Genomic DNA, 20,615 nt, shown 5'->3' with positions numbered 1-20,615 from the left:
AACGGGTTTAGTGCTGACAGAATCAGATTTCTACCTTGACTGAACACTGTTTGAATTCAGCAGTAGCGGAGAGCAGTTTGAGCACAGTCAGGAGTACTGGGGAGACTTTGGCAAGGAAGTGAGTAGAAGAGAAGACTCCCATTCAGACCAAAGGGAAGGGGGTAAATCTAGAGAGAAGAAGAAAGATTCCCAGGCAAACAGGGAAAGTTATCTCTGAGGAGTACAGAGATCCCTGGTCTGGTGTGATTAGGAACTGCCAGAGACCTTAAAAGTCAGTCAAACACTCAAGAAGAGTATTGGTGTTCCAAACAGAAGGGGTTTGGGTACTGGAAAGAGAGTACCAGCCTTTTCTCTTCGCTCCCCCCCCCTCCAGCCCGCCTTGGCAGGCTGGCTGGGGAAGGGAAGGGGAGGCTTTTGAAGATGCCTCCCCCCTTTGCTTCCCCTTCTGACATCACTTCCGGCGATGTCAGGGGGTGTGGCATATGCTAATGAGTTATTATGCTAATAGCTTATTAGGCATGTTAATGAGCTTCTGCAGCTCTTTTTCTACAAAACGACCCCTGTTCCTGGCCCTTAAATGCAGCAGCAGCACCATTGGTACGGAGACATTCAATTTAATGAACTACAAATTATTATAAAATGTAAAGGACCCCAATGGATAAAAATCTTCAGATCACTCATCTGGCATAAACATCTCTGCAGCACATATTTGAAAGACTGGAGTATTAACCTACTAACTCTAATATTTCAGGTATAAAAGGTGACCTATTCAATTTTCATCATGTTTTCAAGAGGGAAGAGTTCTCATTTCAGTGCATTTGCCAAGCTGCCTATCAACTCACCAAAGTTCTAGAGGACCAAGCTACTATCGTGGTACCCAGTCCCTAGCAATGATGTTGGGATTAAGTACTTAAACAATTTTTGTGCAGCAATCCATATCAGTTCCAAATAATATGGAGTCATTTCCATATAAATTCAATCAAAAAGCCAAATAAGATGGTATTAACATTCTTCAGTTAACCTCAGCAGCTGCAGTTCATCAACAAGCCACATTACTACAGTATGAAAGTCTGTCTTCAAGTTAGAAATTGTCATGTTATTAACGCAAACCTCCGAGGAAGACAGGCATTCCAAAGATGATGTGCCACCACTGGTCATCTCCTGTCTCATCTCAGCAGGTCCATAGCCAGAAATTTTGAGTTGGTGGGGCATGGGAAAATTTTGTGGGGCAGCAGGGGCGGGGGAGGAGCAGGTACATGCCTTCCCTGAACTCCTTTAAATGTTTTTTCCCCCCAAGAGGGGGTGCCCACGCCTGAACTCCAAGCAGGGAAGGCATGTGGCCACCCCTCTCCCTCCCTTCCTGCAAGATTTAAAGGGCTCTCCAGCTGATCAGCTGGAGGGCCCTTTTAATGTCATGGGAGGGGGGCAGCAGCTGTTGTGGGGCGTGCCTCCCATTTGAGGGGGTGGAGCCCCCAAATGCCCCACTGTAGCTATGGGCCTGCAGGGGCATATAGAGCAGAACTTAGGAAGAGGAACTTATATGGCAGGTAGGACAGTATGGAAGGATGCAATCCTTTATTCAGCAAGTATGTGAAGCACTTGCCATTTTCAAGCTATCTCTTTGCTAAGTAACCAACCTATACCCTGTTGCTTAGACACAACATAAATGTTTTAAAGAAAACAAAGCAGACTACAAATCGCAGCTTCAGTCACTGCACATTCATTCTAACAAAGATATCCTACCATACCAAAGATGCTCTACCAGGACAATGGTAGAAGCAAATTAAAAAAAAAGAAATTTCCTTGCTTTTATTTTCTATCACAAACAAGTAGAAAAGAGCAAGAGTCTGGTAGCACCTTAAAGACTACCAAAACTTGTGGCAGGGTATGAGCATCCGTGAGTCACTCACAAAAGCCCATACCCTGCCACAACTTTTGTTTGCCTTTAAGGTGCTACTGGACCTTTGCTCTTTTCTACTGCTAAAAAGGTTTCCCTTGCTCAAAAGCTACTCAAATCCGACTCTAGGAGGCGGTGCTCATCTCCATTTCCAAGCCAAAGAGCCAGTGCTGTCCGAAGACTTCTCTGTGGTCATGTGGCTGGCATGACTAAATGCCGAGGCACACAGAATGCTGTTATCTTCCCACCAAAGCAGTACCTATTTATCTACTTGCAATTTCTTGCTTTTGAACTGCTGGGTTGGCAGGAGCTGGGGCAAGAGATGAGAGCTCACTCCATCATGCAGCACTAGGGTCTTGAACTGTCGAACTACAGCCCTTCTGGTCTGCAGCTCAACATCTCAACCTCTGAGCCACCGTGGCCCTGCTACAGCTACAGACAGACTAACACGGCTACTCATCTTAAACAAGCCAATGTTGCACAAGTGGTTTAATTTCAAACAATTCATCTGCCTCAAATTCACTCAGCTATCTAATTGTGTAATCTCTCTATTCCTGCCCGATCCTTACAGAAAATGTGTGCTTAAATTACACAAGCTCCTGGCACTGGAATGTATCTGGTATGAACCAGGTAACTGAACCCAGGCCAATACAGTTCTCCCTGTGAGTCTCTTTTCCCCTTCTTAAATATTTGTTAGATTCTCTACTGACAGCATATCAACTACACAATAAAGGTTTGGCAGAGCTCCCATTACACTCTAGTGATATTGCCCATTTGTTGTCAAGTTGGGTCATTATCTGAGGGTAGCTGCATCAGATACATTCACCCTAATGTGTATGTTAGGATGGGATTAAAAATACATTATGTGGTCCTACAAAAACAGAGATGAGGGTTCTAATGACTATACATTATGGCAAGTCTATCCAGCTCTCCTTACTGAAGGATCGGGACAGCTCTATAACTTTGCAAAATGTGATTACTAGCCTTACTCTTTGCTACATCTGCTACAAAGCTAGCAGAGAAATGCAATGCTTCAGCAGCTCAAGAACCATCCTGTGCCAGACAAGTAGAGCAGAATTATGAAATTATACTTGCCTTGACATCTCTCTTTAAAACCACACACAACAGGTTTTGGACAGAGTCCAGGAACAAGTGTTAAGTAGCACATTAACGTCTCCTAGGACACAACATAAAGCTAGTTTCTTTTTCTTTAGATGACTTCAATTTGCCCTTTAAAATATACAGATATGCACAAAAAAGCTAGTTTTACCAATATCAGTTTTTAACTTGCTTTAATATTTCAGTATTTACTCATATATGGTTCTTCACAAAGGCAGCAATTAATTAAAATAATGCAATTTTTTATTTCAGGATTTTAGATTTCTGATTAATTGCATCCCAACTCACATTCCATTAGGACACAATACAAACTATAACGCTGATAATGTTAATGAATTGTATTCTAAATTTGAAACGATCCTGATAGGTTCCGTAAGGATATTGGAATTAAGCACATCAGAAGACTTCACATGATATACAGAAAGACTGCCATAATACTAAGATGGTTCAACAAATAAGACCCCTCCCACCAAATAGCCAGGTAGTCCAGTATGGGAACAGAAAACTATAAATCGCCATCTGGGATTTTTATTCTGGTTTTATTTCTTATTAACTGCACTTGGATTTTAAAATTTGTACTCTGTTTTACGGTATTTTGCCTCTCCTGTACATCTCCCTGAGCCTGGCAGAAGCTGGGATAGGGTGATTAATAAATCGAAATAATAATAATAGCAACAGCAGCAGCAGAAACAACAACAATAATAAAGAATTCATGCAACTTTAGTTGTTGTAGATATTTCTGGGCTGTATGGCCGTGGTCTTTGCATTGTAGTACCTGACGTTTCGCCAGCAGCTGTGACTGGCATCCTCAGAGGTATAACACAGAAAGATGGAGTACTCTCTATGTCAATGTGAAAAGAAAAAAGGTAGGCAGGTAATTTATATCTAGAAGAAGAAGAAGAGGAGGAGATTGGATTTATATCCTGCCCTTCACTTGGAGTCTCAGAGCGGCTTACAAACTCTTTTCCCTTCCCCTCCCCACAACAGACATCCTGTGAGGTAGGTGGGGCTGAGAGAGCTCTGAGAGAACTGCTCTTTCAAGAACAGCCCTGACAAAAATCGTTCTCCCAGATTAGAGTCCACGCACTTAACCACTACACCGAACTGGCTCTCAAGTCTACTCAGGAAGGTGGGGCACGGCTGAGTCCTTAGCTTGTAGAAGTTTCCCAGGCTGTGACATGCTAGTGGAGGAGCTTTCAACAGCCAGTCCATATGCAAAAGAACCTCCTCAGGAAAGCTCCTCCATTAGCATGTCACAGCCTGGAAAACTCCTACATGATAATGACTCAGCCCTACCCCACCTTCCTCAGTAGATATAAATTACCTGCCTACCATTTTCCTTCTCACATTGACACAGAGAGTACTCCATCTTTCTGTGTTATACCTCTGAGGATGCCAGTCACAGCTGCTGGTGAAACATCAGGCACTACATGCTAAGACCACGGCCATACAGCCCGGAAAATCTACAACAACTAATGAACGTGAAAGCCTTCGACAACAAATTCATACAACATCAATAAGTATAAATAAGTAAAGCAACAATTGCCAGGTACAGGCAGAGTGCCAAACCCCTGGGCTAAAACATTCGCTCAACAGGGACTAGCTAACACTGGAATGCAAGGGAAGAAGGGAAATATAATTTTTTAAAGTTGTTTTACTGTAAACCACTTTGAACAATAAGAAAGAGTGGTACAGAAATATAGTAAATATATATGAACGAGAAAGCGTTGACCTAATACTCTCTAAACTAGCTAATATATGAATTCTCTGTCTTACAGTGTCAGACTATCTACACCCATCTATACTATTCAGCCTGGTAGTAATCCTCCAGAAGTATTTCCTAGAGATCCTTTAATCAGCAGAAAAGTTGCCAGGGAATGAATTGAAGCCATAAAATTATTATGCTTGGATAGTTTTTAACAAGATTATAGATATGCATGGAAGATAACGGAAGATCTAAGTGCCATGATTGTTCAATAGAGCATCTGTGTGCCAAGGTAGTATTCTGGTGGTTACCAGATGCTAGGGAAAATAACAAGGATGGCTATTATCTTCATAGCTAACTTTCCAAATACAGTTGGCTGGCTGCTGCTGGAAACAAAATGGTGGAAGAGACAGTCTGTTTCACTGATGATCTGATCCAGCAAGGGAATTTCTTGTATCTCAACTGTGTGTTCTAAATCTGAACTATGACCCCCTCATTATTACTATTACATCAAGTTTCTACCTCACATTTACTTAAAATCAAGAAACATTATTTCAGAAGGAATTGTTTCCAAGTAAATGCAACCTTAATATTTGTCTCATAACCAGTTAATTTCAAAGAAAAATAAAGTACAGCTTCTCTTGTCAGCAGTACTTCTTGGCCTTTCTAAAAAAGTGTTAGTAATTTTATTTGAATTTAAAATATCCTTATGTTAATCATTATAACATTATGACAGTTTAAGAGTTTAACTTCCTAACCAAATACATTCATTTTGGACACCATCACCATTTTCATCAGTTTATTCTATAACCTGAATTAAGTACCTTTTTTAAAAAATATATATTTATTGGGTTTTTATGCTCGAAAGACAAACACACATATAAAACAACAACAAACATAAATCCTCACATCAATTAATTTTGCAACACATCACATTGTTCAGACAATTTGATTATACATAAGTGCATTATCAGTTCTCCCTATTCTGATACAGAAAAAGAAAATGTTTATAATGCCTCACCCAGTATTCTCACCAATTATACTAATCCAACCTCTCTAACTTTCTGCCATTACTCCGTCTGACAAAATAACTTAATAACACATCATCCCCTAATTTTCTATTCTATTCTATTCCTTCATTTTAAAAACCCACTGTAAACTCAGCTGGCAAAATAACTTATCACCTACAAATTCATACTTATTTACTGTGTCATTATTATTATAAACCTAAACCTAAATATCATAACAAAAGTTAATGTATATATCATAATAACTATATTATTCTTATTGACAATAGAATTCATTTCCAATTAACTTACAGTAAAGCAGCAGAAGGCAAAGCTGTCGACACCAAAAACATATCCTTACAAATACCTGCACATAAACACTTCTATACCACTATCAACTCAATTCATAGTCATTTCATGATTTTAACCTGCCACTCCAATCTTAAAAGTAGATTCCATCACAAAGTCAGTTTATATTAAACTATGACATACAAACTAATCTTAAACAGTTCAACATACTACTTCTAATACCTACAGTGTACCGTATTTTTCGCTCCATAAGACGCACCTGACCATAAGACGCACCTAGTTTTTAGAGGAGGAAAACAGGAAATCCTTCCCCAGCTAAACAATTGATGAAAATGTCCTGTCCCTTTAATAGAGGCTTGTTGTATGTTAATAGGCAGTTGAGCTCTAAGTGGGCTGCCGCCTGCCAGCCCCTCCCTTGGGAGAAGAAGGGGCGGCGGTGGCCTTGTTCTCCAGGCCCAGCAGTGGTTAGATCAGCGCTACTCCACCGCTGCTGCCGGCATCCTGGCTCCTGCAGCCAGGAACGGACAGGAGGAGGCGTTTGGTGCAGTGGCAGGTCTGCATCAGAGAGGCCTCGCAGTGTCTTCGGCAGTGGTGCTGGTGGTAGTGGTGGTGGACACAGTGCAGAGCGGTGTCAGAGCCGCTTTTGGCTGAGCCAGATGATGATGAAAGGGCTGCCAGCGAAGGGGCAGCCTCCTGCTGCAGCAGCAGCAGCCGCCCTGCCCCCGCTTCCGCCGAGGCTGCTTCCAAGGCTGGTGGCACCTCAGCACAATCAGCTCACACCGCGGAGCGGCTGTGGAAGAGGGCCGGGAGCAGGCAAGAAGAGGTGCTGGCCTCTGGCTCCTCAGGGCTGTGCGTGAGGGAGAAAGAGGAGGGCAAGCGCAGCAGGGCTCAGCTGAGGCGGTGCTGGTGCCATCACACATGCGCTTACAGAGGATGACACCCGTCCACTGGCTGGCTTCTGCTGGGGCACCTGGCCAGGCCTGTCCGAAGCCGGCAAGCCGGCAAGTGGCTGAGGGTGGGCAGCGACATGGCTTGGGGGGGCCCAGGGCGGGCTGGATGACTCATCAAATTGCCTAGGCAGCCGTCAGCGTGGGAGTACCCGGTGGGGGCAGTATTTTGCAGTATTCGCTCCATAAGACGCACACACTTCCCCCCACTTCCCCCCCTAACAGGAGGAAATTTTAAATTCATAACAGGAACTAATTTTGATTTCACCCTCTATCCTTATATTGCAACCATTGTTCTAATCCTAAAAATAGATTCCATAACAGAATAAATTCATATAACAGAATAACAAATACACTAATCTTAAACCATTTAACTCATACTAGTACTTCTGGTGTGTAAATTTCATATCCAAGTAACTTATGATAAATGCACAAAAATAAATCTTGAAACCACATTCTGTCCTTCCATTACAACCCTCTTCTTAAATTCTTGACATCATTAAGCAAGGAAAAATTATTAGCTTACAACTGGCAGATAACAATAATTGCCATGACATAAAATTCAATTTCCTTTTTATCTTGGTTTCTTCCATTTTCTTCTAAGTGTCGCAGATGTTTATACTCCTGTAGTTCTCTTTCCAAATTTCCCTTCCCATATTCCTTTGCGTTCAAATTTGAATGTTTGGAGCCTTTAAACTTCGTTACACCTTTCATTAATTTTTTCCCCTCTTATTGGCTTCTTCTTTTTCTTCCAAGGAGGTCCCACGAAACATTTTTCCCCCTTTTCTAGATTCAAATTACTTTGGTTCTCCAACACACATTCACGAGTATCCACCTCTTGCACCTCCTCTTCTATACATACAGGTTGGGTAACATAAGTCTCTCTCTCTTGCTTTACTTCCTGAACTTCACCCCGCCTTTGCGCTCCTTGCGTTCGTTCTGTATTGTCCTTCTCCTCTGATTTTATACTTGGAAAGTTTTTCAAGAAATCCTCACAGGTCTCTTTGCACGCTTGCCTCACTTGTTCTGTCAATATTTTTCGAAATTGCTCCCATGTGAGCTCACCAACTTTTGTATCTTGGTCGGTCTCCTCCTTAACCTCCACCGCCTCCATTTTTTTTCTCCCCCACTTCAACACATGTATCTTTCAATTAAGCATGTTTAGATATATTTCCAGGGTTTACAAACAAAGCTCTCAACATTACCAGCAAAAAAGTCATACTAGTAATAATAGGTATGATGCTTTCAGCAGAAACAATAATCTTCTCTTACCCCCGTCACTTTTTGTCGCTCTCAGTTCCCATACAAATTTTTTAGGTCCGTTTCTCCATACAGCAGGGAATATCCGTGGGGGGTATGACAATCCACTCTCCTCTTTTTTGCCCAGGATCTGCACCAAATTAACTCTTCAATGTGATGTGTCAAAAGGCTGGCTGCCGCTACTCAGGAAACATGGCGACCATGTCCTTGCAACTCAGACGCTCCCGCTTCGAGGCACGCCGGCTTCTCTCCCCGTCCTTGCCGAGGACTGGGGGGACCGGAAAGCCTCCTGCGACTCAGTCTCCCTCCAAGAGACCCAGCGAAGCCCCTCAGCAACCCAGGGGGCTTCAAAGAAATGCCTAAGCATCGGGCGGCTTGGGAGCTCCCGAAAAAACCGCTCGTCGCAGCACCACACCGGAACCGGAAGTCACGAATTAAGTACCTTTAACTGGAAGTAAAATTGGTTACGTATATTTGCTCTCTCTCTCTGTCTCTCAAACACGCACATCCCTTTTCTATACGCTGATGAGGAACACTGCATAACCTCATGGATCCAGGGATGGTTCACTATTGGCTCTGTACAGTTGTTAGGTGGAAACTGTTCAACAGTCGTATCCAGACAGTGTCTAATAGTGCAATCCTAAACAAACTTCTAAAACCATTCATTTCAGTTGATTTAAGGCACTATAAATCTTGCTGTATCTTTCTATGTAAAGTTTCATTTACAGCTCATTTACGATATTACAAAGTGGCATATCCTCATCCCATTTTTCAGTACCAACAATCACTTCATTCTACATAAAGCAATAATTATTCCTTTCCATTCTTAAGAATCTAATTCTACACTTCCTAAAACTAAATTAAAACTACACCAAAGTCTGTTTTTTCTGTTGTCTTTATAGATATCATCAATCACCAGGAACTCAAAATTAAGTCAACTGGTCTTGTTTTAAAGGGTTGGAGACAGACAATCATGTTTTGAACATGGCACCAAACTGACTAGCTGTGTTTTATCCTACTTTTAACTGTTTTATCATGGCTTTGTGCCCTTATTGTTAGCCGCCCTGAGCCCGTTGGGGAGGGCAGGATATAATTTATTATAACAACAACAACAACAACAATAATAATGAATGCTCAAATTCTGCAGTACACAGCCTTTCGCTAGTATGCCCTATTTGTAGATATACTACTATAATCTAAATTCCGTCTTAAACTGTTTAAAGCATTCATACTTGCCATATACAACATTACTCCTGAGAAAAGCTTAAAAACCACTCACCACATTCCCTTCCTTAAGCTGAAATTCCTTCCTCAAACTGCCTGTTAAATCTCAGCAGCTGGTGTTTTGTAATGAAACTGGAACTTATCAAGTTTATATTGAACTAGAAAAAGTTCCACATTTAACCTTGTGCTCTTTCTGTGTAGCCAACTGTTATTTCTCCTCCAACTTTAATATGATGTCCAGATGCAATTGAGGCTGGGCACTGGATCCTTTAATTATTGTTGGAGGGGGATGGGATCCTGGCAGGTACAGCTTCTTTTCCTTGCAACAAATGCTATGAGAATCTGGAGAGAATTTCAAGGGCACAGTTCATCTTACTGCAACTGTAGGACAATCAACATTTGCTGAATGTTTTAAATTCTACAACAAGCAAAGAGACAGGAACGCTGTATTGTCCAATGCTGAAAATGGCAACCCAAGAAGACACCAGTAAAGAAAATATCCAGGAAACCCCTACAGAGACAGCATCAAGGACCACAGCTTAAGGAGCTACAACTTAGATGCATTTTGTGACTACTTCTAAAGAGCATGCAATAAATCTTAATTTCTCTTTTTGATGGTGTTATACTGAAAAGTACATCTTCGGTGTTGCCAGGAGCCTTCAACTCTTGTTGTAGCCACTAAGATCAATTCTGTATGTCTTGGGCTACAGAATAGTGACTTGTATAACAGAAAAGTTCTTTTTAACCCTTTCCAAAGAGGCATTCAGCAACTCCCATAACACAAGGCTGTTTTGTTTTGTTTTACCTGCTGATTCCCCCATGGCATGCTTTTGAAATTTCCTTCAGTTTAAAGAGCAGTCTTTCCGGTGGCATGAGGATGGCTGCTTGAGAAAATAGGGCTTAACTTTGTTTTTACTCATTAAACTTGTTTAACAGTTCTTTAGCTTTTGGGAAATAGCCACAGATTAAGATATGGTAAAAACCAGAGAAAGTAATTTTTGTAGATCAAAACACTTTAATCTATTAACTTGGGTTTCTTTTCTCTGTTCTATCTACATGGTAGAGACACTGCACACTTTTTTCTTAGGTAGGGAAAATGGAAGATTTGTCTCCACTTACTGTGAAGCTTCCTTCTTGGTGGTCCAGAGTAGAGCAGACTCCTTAACTCCTGGGAATAGCTCCTCCTCTCTGAAGGCAGGGCTGGCAGACTCTTTAGTCACGGAGGGGAGGGACTTGACCCCTGGAACCCAGTCATTTTCCAAGCCTCCATTCCCCTTCACTGAAAAGGAAACTGACAACATATCGCTCCCAACAGGGAGATAACCATCCAACAAAACTTGAAATAACCTGTCCCCCAATGGAACTGGCTAGGGTCAACCAACCCCAACCCCTGTCTGTACACAAATGGAAAAAACAACACCCCTGTTGACAAATGAAGTGGTCCCTGTGCACAAGGGTGGGCAGGACTGCCCCACTCTGAACCACAGAGAAGGATGCTTCAGAGTAAGTGGAGACAAATCTTCCATTCTCTGGCGGTCCAGGAGTGGGGCAGTCCTTCAGACTCCTTACTCCTGGGATGTGAAAAAGCAGTATCCTCCAGGGTGGGTCCAACTGCTTCCCTGTCTACAAGGTGTGCTGTAAGACCCTATGGCCAAAGGCAGCCTCCACCGAGGCCATCTTGTCTATCCTATAGTGCCTCATAAAAGAGTCCACCGATTTCCCAGTAGCCGCCTTGCAGACCTCCTCCAGTGATGGGAAAGCCCTATAGGCTGCTGAAGCAGCTGCCCCTCTGAGGGAATGGGCCATAACCTCCTGGGGAGGCTCCAGACCCCTAGCCCTATACACCAAAAATATGCACCCTCGAATCCATCTACTTAGGGAGGAAGAAGAAACCTTCCTACCTAGGGACAATTTCCTGAAAGAGACAAATACGGAGTCAGCGCTCCTCACATGCCTCGTCCTATCCAGGTAGCAACTTAGTGCCCTCCTCACATCCAGGCAATGTCCTTCCTTTTCCTTCTGGCTTTGAGGGTTTGGGCAGAAAGGTGGAAGGACAATATCCATGGGCCTATGGAAGGCAGAATTGACCTTAGGGACAAAGGCTGGATCAGTACGGAGGACCACTCTGTCATTATGGAAGACACATAGTTCCTTGTCCATTGAGGGCCCTCAATTCCGATACCCTCCGTGCTGAAGTGATGCTCACCAGAAAGACTGTCTTGAAGGTCAGCTCCTTTAAGGCACATATTGCAATAGGCTCAGAGGGGGCCTTACACAGAGCCTTGAGGACTATGTTGAGGTTCCAAGTTGGAAACCTATGTGCCTGTGGAGGATTCAAGAGGGACATACCCCTTAGGAACCTTTTAACATGAGGAATAACCTTTCCTAGTTTGCCTGATGGCAGAGATAGCTGCCACCGGCTTCCTCAGGGTGCTTGTGCCAAGTCCTTTCTCCAGCCCCTCTTGAAGGAAGGACAGGATCTCACTCATGGGTGCCCTAAGAAGGTCCTGCCCCCTCCCTATGCACCAAGAATGAAACACTTGCCATGTGTTATTATAGACCCTGTGGGTAGAACCCTTCCTGGCCGCTAGCATGGTCTTAACCATCCCCTGTGGGTAGCCTATTTCCATCAGCTGCTGCCACTCAACTTCCAGGCTGTGAAACTTAATGACCCTGAGTGAGGATGAAGTGCCACCCGCTGTGTCAGGAGATCCTCCACTGGAGGAAGATGCCACAGTTCCCCCACCAACAGTCTCCTCAGATCTTGAAACCACACCCGACAGAGCCAAAATGGGGCCACTAGAATGATCTCTGCTTTTTGATCTATCACTCTTTGGACCACACTTTGAATGACTTGAATTAGTGGGAAGGCATACAGCAATGTCTTTGACCACTCGAGATGTAGTGCATCTGTGCCCATTGCCAGAGGATTCTTTAGTCTTGATATGAAGTTTCTTGTTTGACGATTTTGTTCTGTGGCAAATAGGTCCATTTCTGGTGTCCCAAATCTGTGACAGAGTTGAACAAACACTGTCCTGTTGAGCATCACTTCTGACTGATAGACCCACTGCCAGCTCAGCAAGTCGGCTATAGTGTTCTCCCGATCTGCCCCATGTATCGCCTTTATGGACAGGATGTGTGTCTCTGCCACACCAGTTGGCTTGCTTCCTCGTGCAGCCATCTGAAGCACATCCCACCTTGTCTGTTGACATAAGCCTTTGCTGTTATGTTGTCTGTTGAGACCAATATGTGACTGCCTACTATCTCTCCCTGGAATTTCTCCAGAGCCATTCTGATCGCCCTTATCTCCAGCAGATCCATGCTGTCAGGCTTCTCCAAAAGGGTCCAAGTGCCTTGTGCCATTCTCCCCTTCATATATGCCCCCAACCAAACAGGCTTGCGTCTATCGTGATTACCACTTGGACCGGCTCCCTGAGTGGCATGCCCTCTGAGAAACGGTTTGGTTCCAGCCACCAAGCTAACTGTTGTCTCACTACCTGTGGAAGGTCCACCTTTTTGGCCCTCTTCTGAGCTACCAAGTCCTGAAAGGGGAGAAGAAAGTGTTGTAGAGGACGTGTGTGGAACCTGGCCCATTGTAACACCTCCTGGCATGATACTTGCATCCCCAAGAGTTGTGCTAGTGTCATAACTTCCACTCTTTGTAAAAGCATGACCTCCTGTGTCACTTGTATTAGTTTCTGTTGTCTCTCTTGAGATAAAAACACTCTGTCCCTCACTGTGTCGATGTGCACTCCCAGATGAAGTAGGGATTGAGATGGTATCAAAGAACTCTTTTCCAAGTTGATCATGAACCCATGATCCCTGAGTACCTTCATCGTGATCTCCAGTGACTTTACCGTTAGATCGTATGAGTTTGCCTTGACAAATATGTCATCTAAGGAGGGGTACAGTGAAACCCCCTTGGTTCTGAAGTAGGCAACCAGGGCCACTAGGACCTTGGTGAAGACCCTTGGTGAGGACTTCAGGCCAAAAGGAAGTGTCCAGTACTGGTAATGGTCTCCGTGGTAGGCAAATCGAAGAAACCTGCGATGAGCTTTCTGAATTGGTATGTTTAGATAAGCTTCCAATAAGTCTATGGACGCCATATAGTGCCCTTTCTGTATGGAGGTCAGAATGGATTTCACCGTTTCCATCTTGAACTTTCTGGTAACTACCCGCTTGTTTAGCCATTTTAGTTCCAAAATCGCTCTTACATCCCCATTCTTCTTTGGAACGGTGAAGAAGACTGAGTAGACCCCGTGAGATCTCTCTAGGAATGGGACTCAGTCTATTGCTCCTATCTCAAGCAGATGGGCAATGGCCACTTCCAGTTGTATGTATTTCACTTTGGATCTGTTCTTTGGTAGCTCCATAAAACAGTTTGAAGGTAGTGACCAAAATTCTAGGGGATATCCTGTTGTGACAGTGTCCAGAACCCATCTGTCTGTGACCGTCCTCTGCCATACTTGTGCAAACTGCTGAAGACAGCCCCCAATGCCTGTCTGTGTCCTCTTTCCAGCATAGTCATGCCTGGGGTCCTTTCTTTGCGTTCTTGCCATTGTGGGATTGCTTCATGGAGAAAGAGGATGATCTGCCATCTTTGGACTTGGGTTGCCACTTGCCTTTGTAAGATCTATTATTGTCAGTTTTGGTCTCTCTTCTGGAGTCCTGAAAGGACTGAAGATATCATCTCATCTTTCCTTCCCTCTTCTTGGAGGGAAGAAGATTCTTCTTATCCTTATCTTCAATAAGGTACCTTTCCAGACCTTGTCCAAACAGGTTGGTACCTTTGAATGGAAATTGCTGCCACTTTAGCCCGTGCTGAAGGATTCACATCCCAGGTCCTCAGCCAGGTGTTACTTCTTGCCGTGACACTGCAACCCATAATCCTGGCTGACTGTTGCAGTGCATCCAGTGTGGCATTCGCCACAAAGGCCGTGGCAAAAGCAATCTTCTTTAGCTCATCCTTTCACTCTTTAGGAATGCCACTATCTGCTTTTGCCAGATCAGAAGACCATGCATATGCTGCTCTGACAAACAAGGACCCTGTATGTGCTTGTCACTGTTCTCTTTTGTAAACCTATCTGCCCCCATAGGAAGAACTGAGGTGGATGCCAGGCTATTAACTGGATCATCTACTATGGGCAGTTTCAGCTTTTTTGAAGCTTCTAGTATCAGAGAATAAAACTTCCCAAATGTCAGGTGAGTGGCGTTAGGTTTAGCTGAGTGCTCCCACTCTACCTTCATAACATTATAGAAGGCTGCTGGCAGTGGTACCCCCACTGTTTTAGCACTGGATTTGGGCATGGTTTTGTCTGATCCTACAGGACAGCCGGAATCATCTTCCTCCTTTTCTTTTGGGATGTAAGCTCATTCAAGTGTCCTAATGACTTTTAGAAGGAGTCTATTGTAGAGTTCCTGTGGGAAATGCCTAGATTGGGCCGCAGGAACCACCTCCTCCTCCTCCTCTGACAACTCACCCTCTTCCTTGGGTGAATCAGAGTCTGCAGATGCTGAATCAGACTCTAGTTCATCTAATAGAGGACTATGTTCCCCTTGGTATTCTTGGGCCTTTTTCTCTTTTTTTCAGGAAAATCAGGTTCCCACTCACTAGGGCTGTGCCTTTTATAATACTGGGGAGTGTCGGGATGCCTGTGAGACTCCTGCCACATGGCCGTAAACTCCTTCCTCATTTCTAGTTTCAACCATGAAAGAAGATTAGATTGTGCCTCTTCCACAAAAGGGTGTTCCTATGCTTGATTTAGAGGGGATTTAGGAGACTCAGTGAGGTCAAAAGTACAAGTTTCAGTTTCCAGTTCCAGAGAAGTGGAGGATCCTGCTTTAGTAGCCATTTTGTACTATCCCTAAAAGTGAAAGTAACAACTTTGTCCCCAAAATGGCTGCTTCCTACCTTTATTTCCCATTGCCCAGGCTTTCTATGGCCCTCCAAGGTCGGGGGGGGGGAGCTCTGAACAAACCACAGGTTGGGAGGTATTTGTTCACTATACCTAATGACCCTAGAACTCCCAGGTGGTCTCCCATCCTAGTTCTGGGTCTTTCTTCACCTCCAGGCTTCAAGGTAACCTAGCCTGGAAGGGGGGGGAAGGATTGCTGTGCAAGTGAAGGAGCCCTTCCCCATCCCCTTTTCTTCTCCAATGCCCTGGCCACCACAGTACCTCCCCTCTACCCCCTGTAATCCGGGGGGGGGGTTCAGCATTGGGAAGGAGTCTTCCCAGTCCCTTTCCCTGCTTACAGCACTGTTGTGGACCGGGACTTGGAATCGGCCTCCCACATCTCTAAGAACAAGGAACCGATTGTAGTCAGCAGGTGAGGGCGCTCTGGCACAGCTGTGGCAGCCCCGCTGACACTAGAGACTCTACTGCTTCACTCCTAGGCTCCCTATGGGCAGAGAGCGGAGGCTCATCGACCAGTCCCCCCCCCCCGGGACTGGAAACACTAGCAGGAGTTTCCTCAGTGTCATGGTTCCCTGGGGTTCTCCCAGGTCTGTTGACGCCTTTCTGAAGGAAGTCGTGCTTCTCCCGCGACAGTAAATGGCCAGAAAGAAGGGGGAAGGGGGAACAGAGGAACTACGAAGCTACCTGTTCCTGCCCTTCTCCTTCTGGTTTCTTCTTCCTTCCTTCCTTCTTCTTTCTTCTTCTAATTACTGTGTTCCAACAGAGCACTGTCTGCAATGTCCTGCTCAGAAGGCACAGCCAGGGAGACTGGGTTCAAGGGGTCAAGCCCCTCCCCTCTGTGACTGAAGAGTCTGCTGGCCCTGCCTTTGGAGATGAGGAGCTATTCCCAGGAGTAAGGATTCTGAAGGACTGCCCTACTCCTGGACCACCAGCCATGAATTTCCCAACCTGGAGTTGGCAACCCTATCTCCTTCCCAGCCAAGCATCAACCTGCCATTATCTGCCCTTCTGATTTCAGCTATGCCCCAGAAAGGGAGGGCAAGAAAGTCCTGCTCCATTGATAGAAATCCCTTCTTCCATCAGCAGAAATTATCAGTGGATATAAGCCATGCAAACTCCATGTCAATATTCCTAGGAAGAAGGCATACTGAAAGCAGAGTTCAGAGTTTGACACGCAGTCTTATCTTTTCCACCTCATGTGAAATAAGAATCTCACTCAAATCGGAGTTGCTTTTCTGCAAAGTCTGACATTCAGAGTTATTTCTTCCAATGGATAAATGCTGATAGAAGGGATTTGACCTGAAGTACCTATTGCAATCCAAAGGCATAGGTTATGTTGTTAAAAGGTACAAATCCAGGCAGGATGATTCACACAAAGTTCATTCCAGTTCCAAAATTATATTGTATAGAATGGATCTTCACGGTGATCTCAACAAAGCAAATATTAAGAGAGTGTTATTTTAATTGCAAATGTGGTTCTTTTTAATAAAAGAAGCATATGGTCTCATAGGAAAAACATAACAGCCTTGTAAACAACCAAATGAAATTCCTGGCTTTTATTTAACTACCATGCTTTTTAGTGCTCTGTTAATTGAACCAAATTTAGTGCTGGTCTTAATCAGTCTTTTAAAAGTCCCACTTGCTGTTAGAGGGCTCACTGTTGTACAAAGGGATTCATACCTCATCCACCACTTAATTTTGCAGATCTGCTTTGAATGCAAAGCCTAGCCTTGCAGGGGCCATTAACAAAGCCATTTTTCTTCCAGCTGTTGAGGGTTAGATGGGAAACATCCATTAAGAGAACTACTTGATGGCATAGCTGGCAAGGATGCCGTAAAAATAGAAAGAGCACCACAGCCCCAGAAAATTAATGTATCCTTCACAATAGAACTATCACCACCTATTGCTACCAAATATTAATTATGCAGCAGCGTTCTAAGCAGAACCAAACATTTTTGTTGCTAAGATAAAAAGAGGTCATGTCCAGCACTTTTTTTTTGGGGGGGGGGGGAATAACCACAGAGAAGGAATCATATGGAACATTCAGCCTCATCAGCCTTTGCATCCAAGAAAACGAACATCACCACTTCTTTGCTGTAGTCCCTTCCCTGAGCGGCACAGAGGCTTCTCAAGCACAACAGGATAATGCCAATATTAAATTCCTCAGACACGGGAGATGCAACAGCTGCAGATTCTCCCACCCAGTGTTTTCCTCCACTGCCACCAACTGCAGGGAAGATGGAGAGAAAGATGATGAAAAGAAAAAGGATGGGAAAAGCTGCCAGTCTTCCCCCCCAATTCATTTGAGAATATGAAGGCATGATGTCAATTTTTGAGCCAGAAACCTGAGCTACCACCCTGCCACTGTTGGATCTAATCACAATGGCCTTATCCAGCCATGCAGTTGCAAAAAATTAAAGACTCTTAAAATTTCTTAAGGGGTCAACAAGTTCTACCAATTTCCCTCTCATTGCTGCAGCTCACCAAAATGTGTTCCTGGAGGTCATCTGACACTCAGGAACACACAGCAGGGGGTAAGCGGGCTAGTCTTCAAGGTGCCACAAGGCTAATGCTCGTTTTTGATGCAACAGAGTAATATAACTATTCCTCTGAAATTACTAACAAGAGTATTTTGGTCATGGAAATTCCTTGAACACTCTTCAACAACCGAAAAAAGTTCTGTATAACCTGCACTGAATTCAAGATTAAGAAAGAACTCATTGAGAGGGTTCCTTTGAAAACTCCTTATCACTAGAAGGTTTGTAAGAAGTGACCTGAAAGGCTTTTAAGATCAGACCACCACAGTTAAAAAGAAGAAAAGAAGAGTGCCAACGGATTTTATTTAAGCAAAAGTTTTAGAATGGAAGGGCTTGTATCATAATACTCCATACTTCTGTCTGCTTCTCCTGTGCTGTTCCAAAATACCCTAGAGGCCAACCACCATTAGTTGCATACATACTACAGAATACTACTACACAATGAGTTGCATACATACTACGGAGGTTTTGCCCTGTGTGGAAAGCAGGAAGCCCCTGCTGTATTTGGGAACATCCAGATGACGTCAAGCTCAATTCAGGCACAACCTGTGGGACCTCCCATATTTTCACACAAACAGCCTCTCTTAACCAGACTTACTGAGGAAACCCCACAAGGACTGTAGGCGGAGTGTTTTATTTGGATGCTCCTCCCTTGGCCTTGGGGAGGAGGGGATGGTTCCTTATATTCTATGCCATTCCCTCTTTTTATCCCTTTAAGGGCTTTTTTAAAACTTTCCCAGCTGAATTATGCTGCAACACTGCAGGTGGAAAAGGGGGTGGGTGGGATTCAGGGAGCAGTTGCCAACCTCCAGGTTGGGCCTGGAGATCTCCCGGAATTACAGCTGATACAGTAACTACAGAGATTAGTTCCCCTGGAGAAAAATGGCTGTTTTGGAAGATGGACTGTATGGCAGTTTATTCTGCTGAGGGGCCCCGCCCCAAACCGTGCCCCCCAGACTCCTCCCCCAAATCTCCAAATACTTCCCAACTCGAGTTGGCAGCCCTAAGGGGGGCACCAAAACTGAGTTGTAGCTGTGGTTTTATTCAGATACACTACATAAATGGGGAGGAACTTGCGGGGGGGGGGGACAGAAACTGCAGCAGTAACAGCTATATTAGGGAGACATTCCCATCCTTTCGCGCAGAAGAGCGAAGAGTCGGACTCGACTGTGCGACTGAACAACAACATTCCCATCCTGCTTGTTGCTCCTGTCATAGCAGCCGTAGTGCAGACAGCAGTAATAAATGCTGTCTTTGAACTTGACTTGTGGTACACTTGCTAAAAAGGGTACCCACTAGTGCATTTGTTAAATAGGGCTATGAAAGAACTCTTGCCAAGGTCTTGCCAGAGCAGATAGAGCTAGGCTAAAGTCAAGAGTTCTCAAAACACTGACCAGGGCTCGAAACAGGCTCTCGCATTTAAGAATGCTGAAACTGGCTCAAGGGAGCTTTGTCCCTACACGTCTTTTGTCCAGCTGTTGCCTCAGATACAAAAAGGTTCTGCAGGATTCTGAAACAGCACAGAAACAAGTTAAACCTTAGCGACAAATAGTCTAAGAACAACAATTATCTCTTTTAAATTATCTTCAGCTCAGCACCCAAAGATGATCCTATATAGGCCACCTTTTAACAGAAAACATCCACCAATCACTTCTGACATATTAGGACTGAGCACATTTAACTAAGGCAAGATTGCTTCATCCCACCCCACCCCACCCCACTCCACTTAAATTCAGTCATTCAGTAACTTGAAAGTGAAACTCAGTAGCTCTTTCACAACTGTCCTTGGGTGCATTCAGAGGGACGCCTGGGAGCGGTTTAAACTGCTCCGGTTTGAGGCACTTTTTTAAATCTTGAAGAAACGCGATCACACTTACCACCTTGTTCCGGATCACTGCGCAGCCACACCGTTCACACAGGGTTTTTTTCTTTCAGTTTGGGCATGCGCACCTGCAGCCATCTGTAGTACTGGAATTTTCGTGCGTGCGCAGAAGAGCGATTTCCCCTTCATGCAACTGCCGGAACGCTTCCTTTTGTTGAGGAAATAGTTATAGTGTCTGTGTATGTCTATTTTGGTTTTTGTGTTGGGGTGGTGAGGGGTGTCTGTTATTATGCATAAAAATCCAATAAACATATTTTAAAAAACACTTTAAATGAACACTTCCTTTTAAACTTTTATAACGAAACCGGCCTCTGTGAGGTCCTGGACTCGTCTAAAGGCGACAAGTAGGCACCATTTTTAAATTCATTTTACTAACGCCAGGGCGAAGCTTCGCCCAAGTGCACATCGCCTACGGTAAAAAATAAAATTAAAAAATAGCGGCCGAAGAGCAGAAGCCTCGGGCTTCCAAACGGAAGTGGCTCTACACCGGCAGAGAGTGATCAGACGGGGATAATGCGGCTGGAACCGGTGCACCAGGATACCACCACTTGGGGACCTAGTAGCAGAATACAACGGTTTAAAGGCGGTTTGCAACGGTTAGGGACAGAAGGCAGATGTTCGCCGTGTGATCGCCCGTAAGTACACCGATTCCAACCGGCATCTATACCGGCATAAATGCCCGTCTGAACGCACCCCTTGAGTGTTTCTCAGGCAGGAAACATGGGTTATCAGTTTAAAATATCACAATTAATTGCCCACAAGAAAAATTCAGTTGTCTCAATACAAGTTTGAGTAATTTTCCTAATCTGAGCA

The 20,615-nt window shown here is 44.2% G+C and overlaps 2 protein-coding genes across 4 annotated transcripts in view; both read right to left on the bottom strand.

Moving 5' to 3' along the window:
- Positions 1-20,615, bottom strand: part of MARCH3 (membrane associated ring-CH-type finger 3) — a 176,792-nt gene that overhangs the window by 82,741 nt on the left and 73,436 nt on the right. The gene's annotated exons all lie outside the window — the stretch shown is intronic.
- Positions 17,414-20,615, bottom strand: part of LOC107112388 (uncharacterized protein K02A2.6-like) — a gene marked incomplete at its 5' end in the record, with an annotated part of 34,960 nt that continues 31,758 nt past the window's right edge. The window contains 2 exons of the mRNA XM_015413511.1: positions 17,414-17,610; positions 19,412-19,430. Of these exons, the coding sequence (XP_015268997.1) occupies positions 17,414-17,610; positions 19,412-19,430 (216 nt within the window). The remainder of the gene's footprint in view (positions 17,611-19,411; positions 19,431-20,615) is intronic.

The sequence above is a fragment of the Gekko japonicus genome, unplaced genomic scaffold (genome assembly GCF_001447785.1).
Source record: "Gekko japonicus isolate JY-2015 unplaced genomic scaffold, Gekko_japonicus_V1.1 scaffold245, whole genome shotgun sequence".
NCBI classification, from domain to species: Eukaryota; Metazoa; Chordata; class Lepidosauria; order Squamata; family Gekkonidae; genus Gekko; species Gekko japonicus.
Note: the sequence above shows the minus strand (reverse complement) of the source record. Positions and strands in the feature narration are given on the sequence as shown.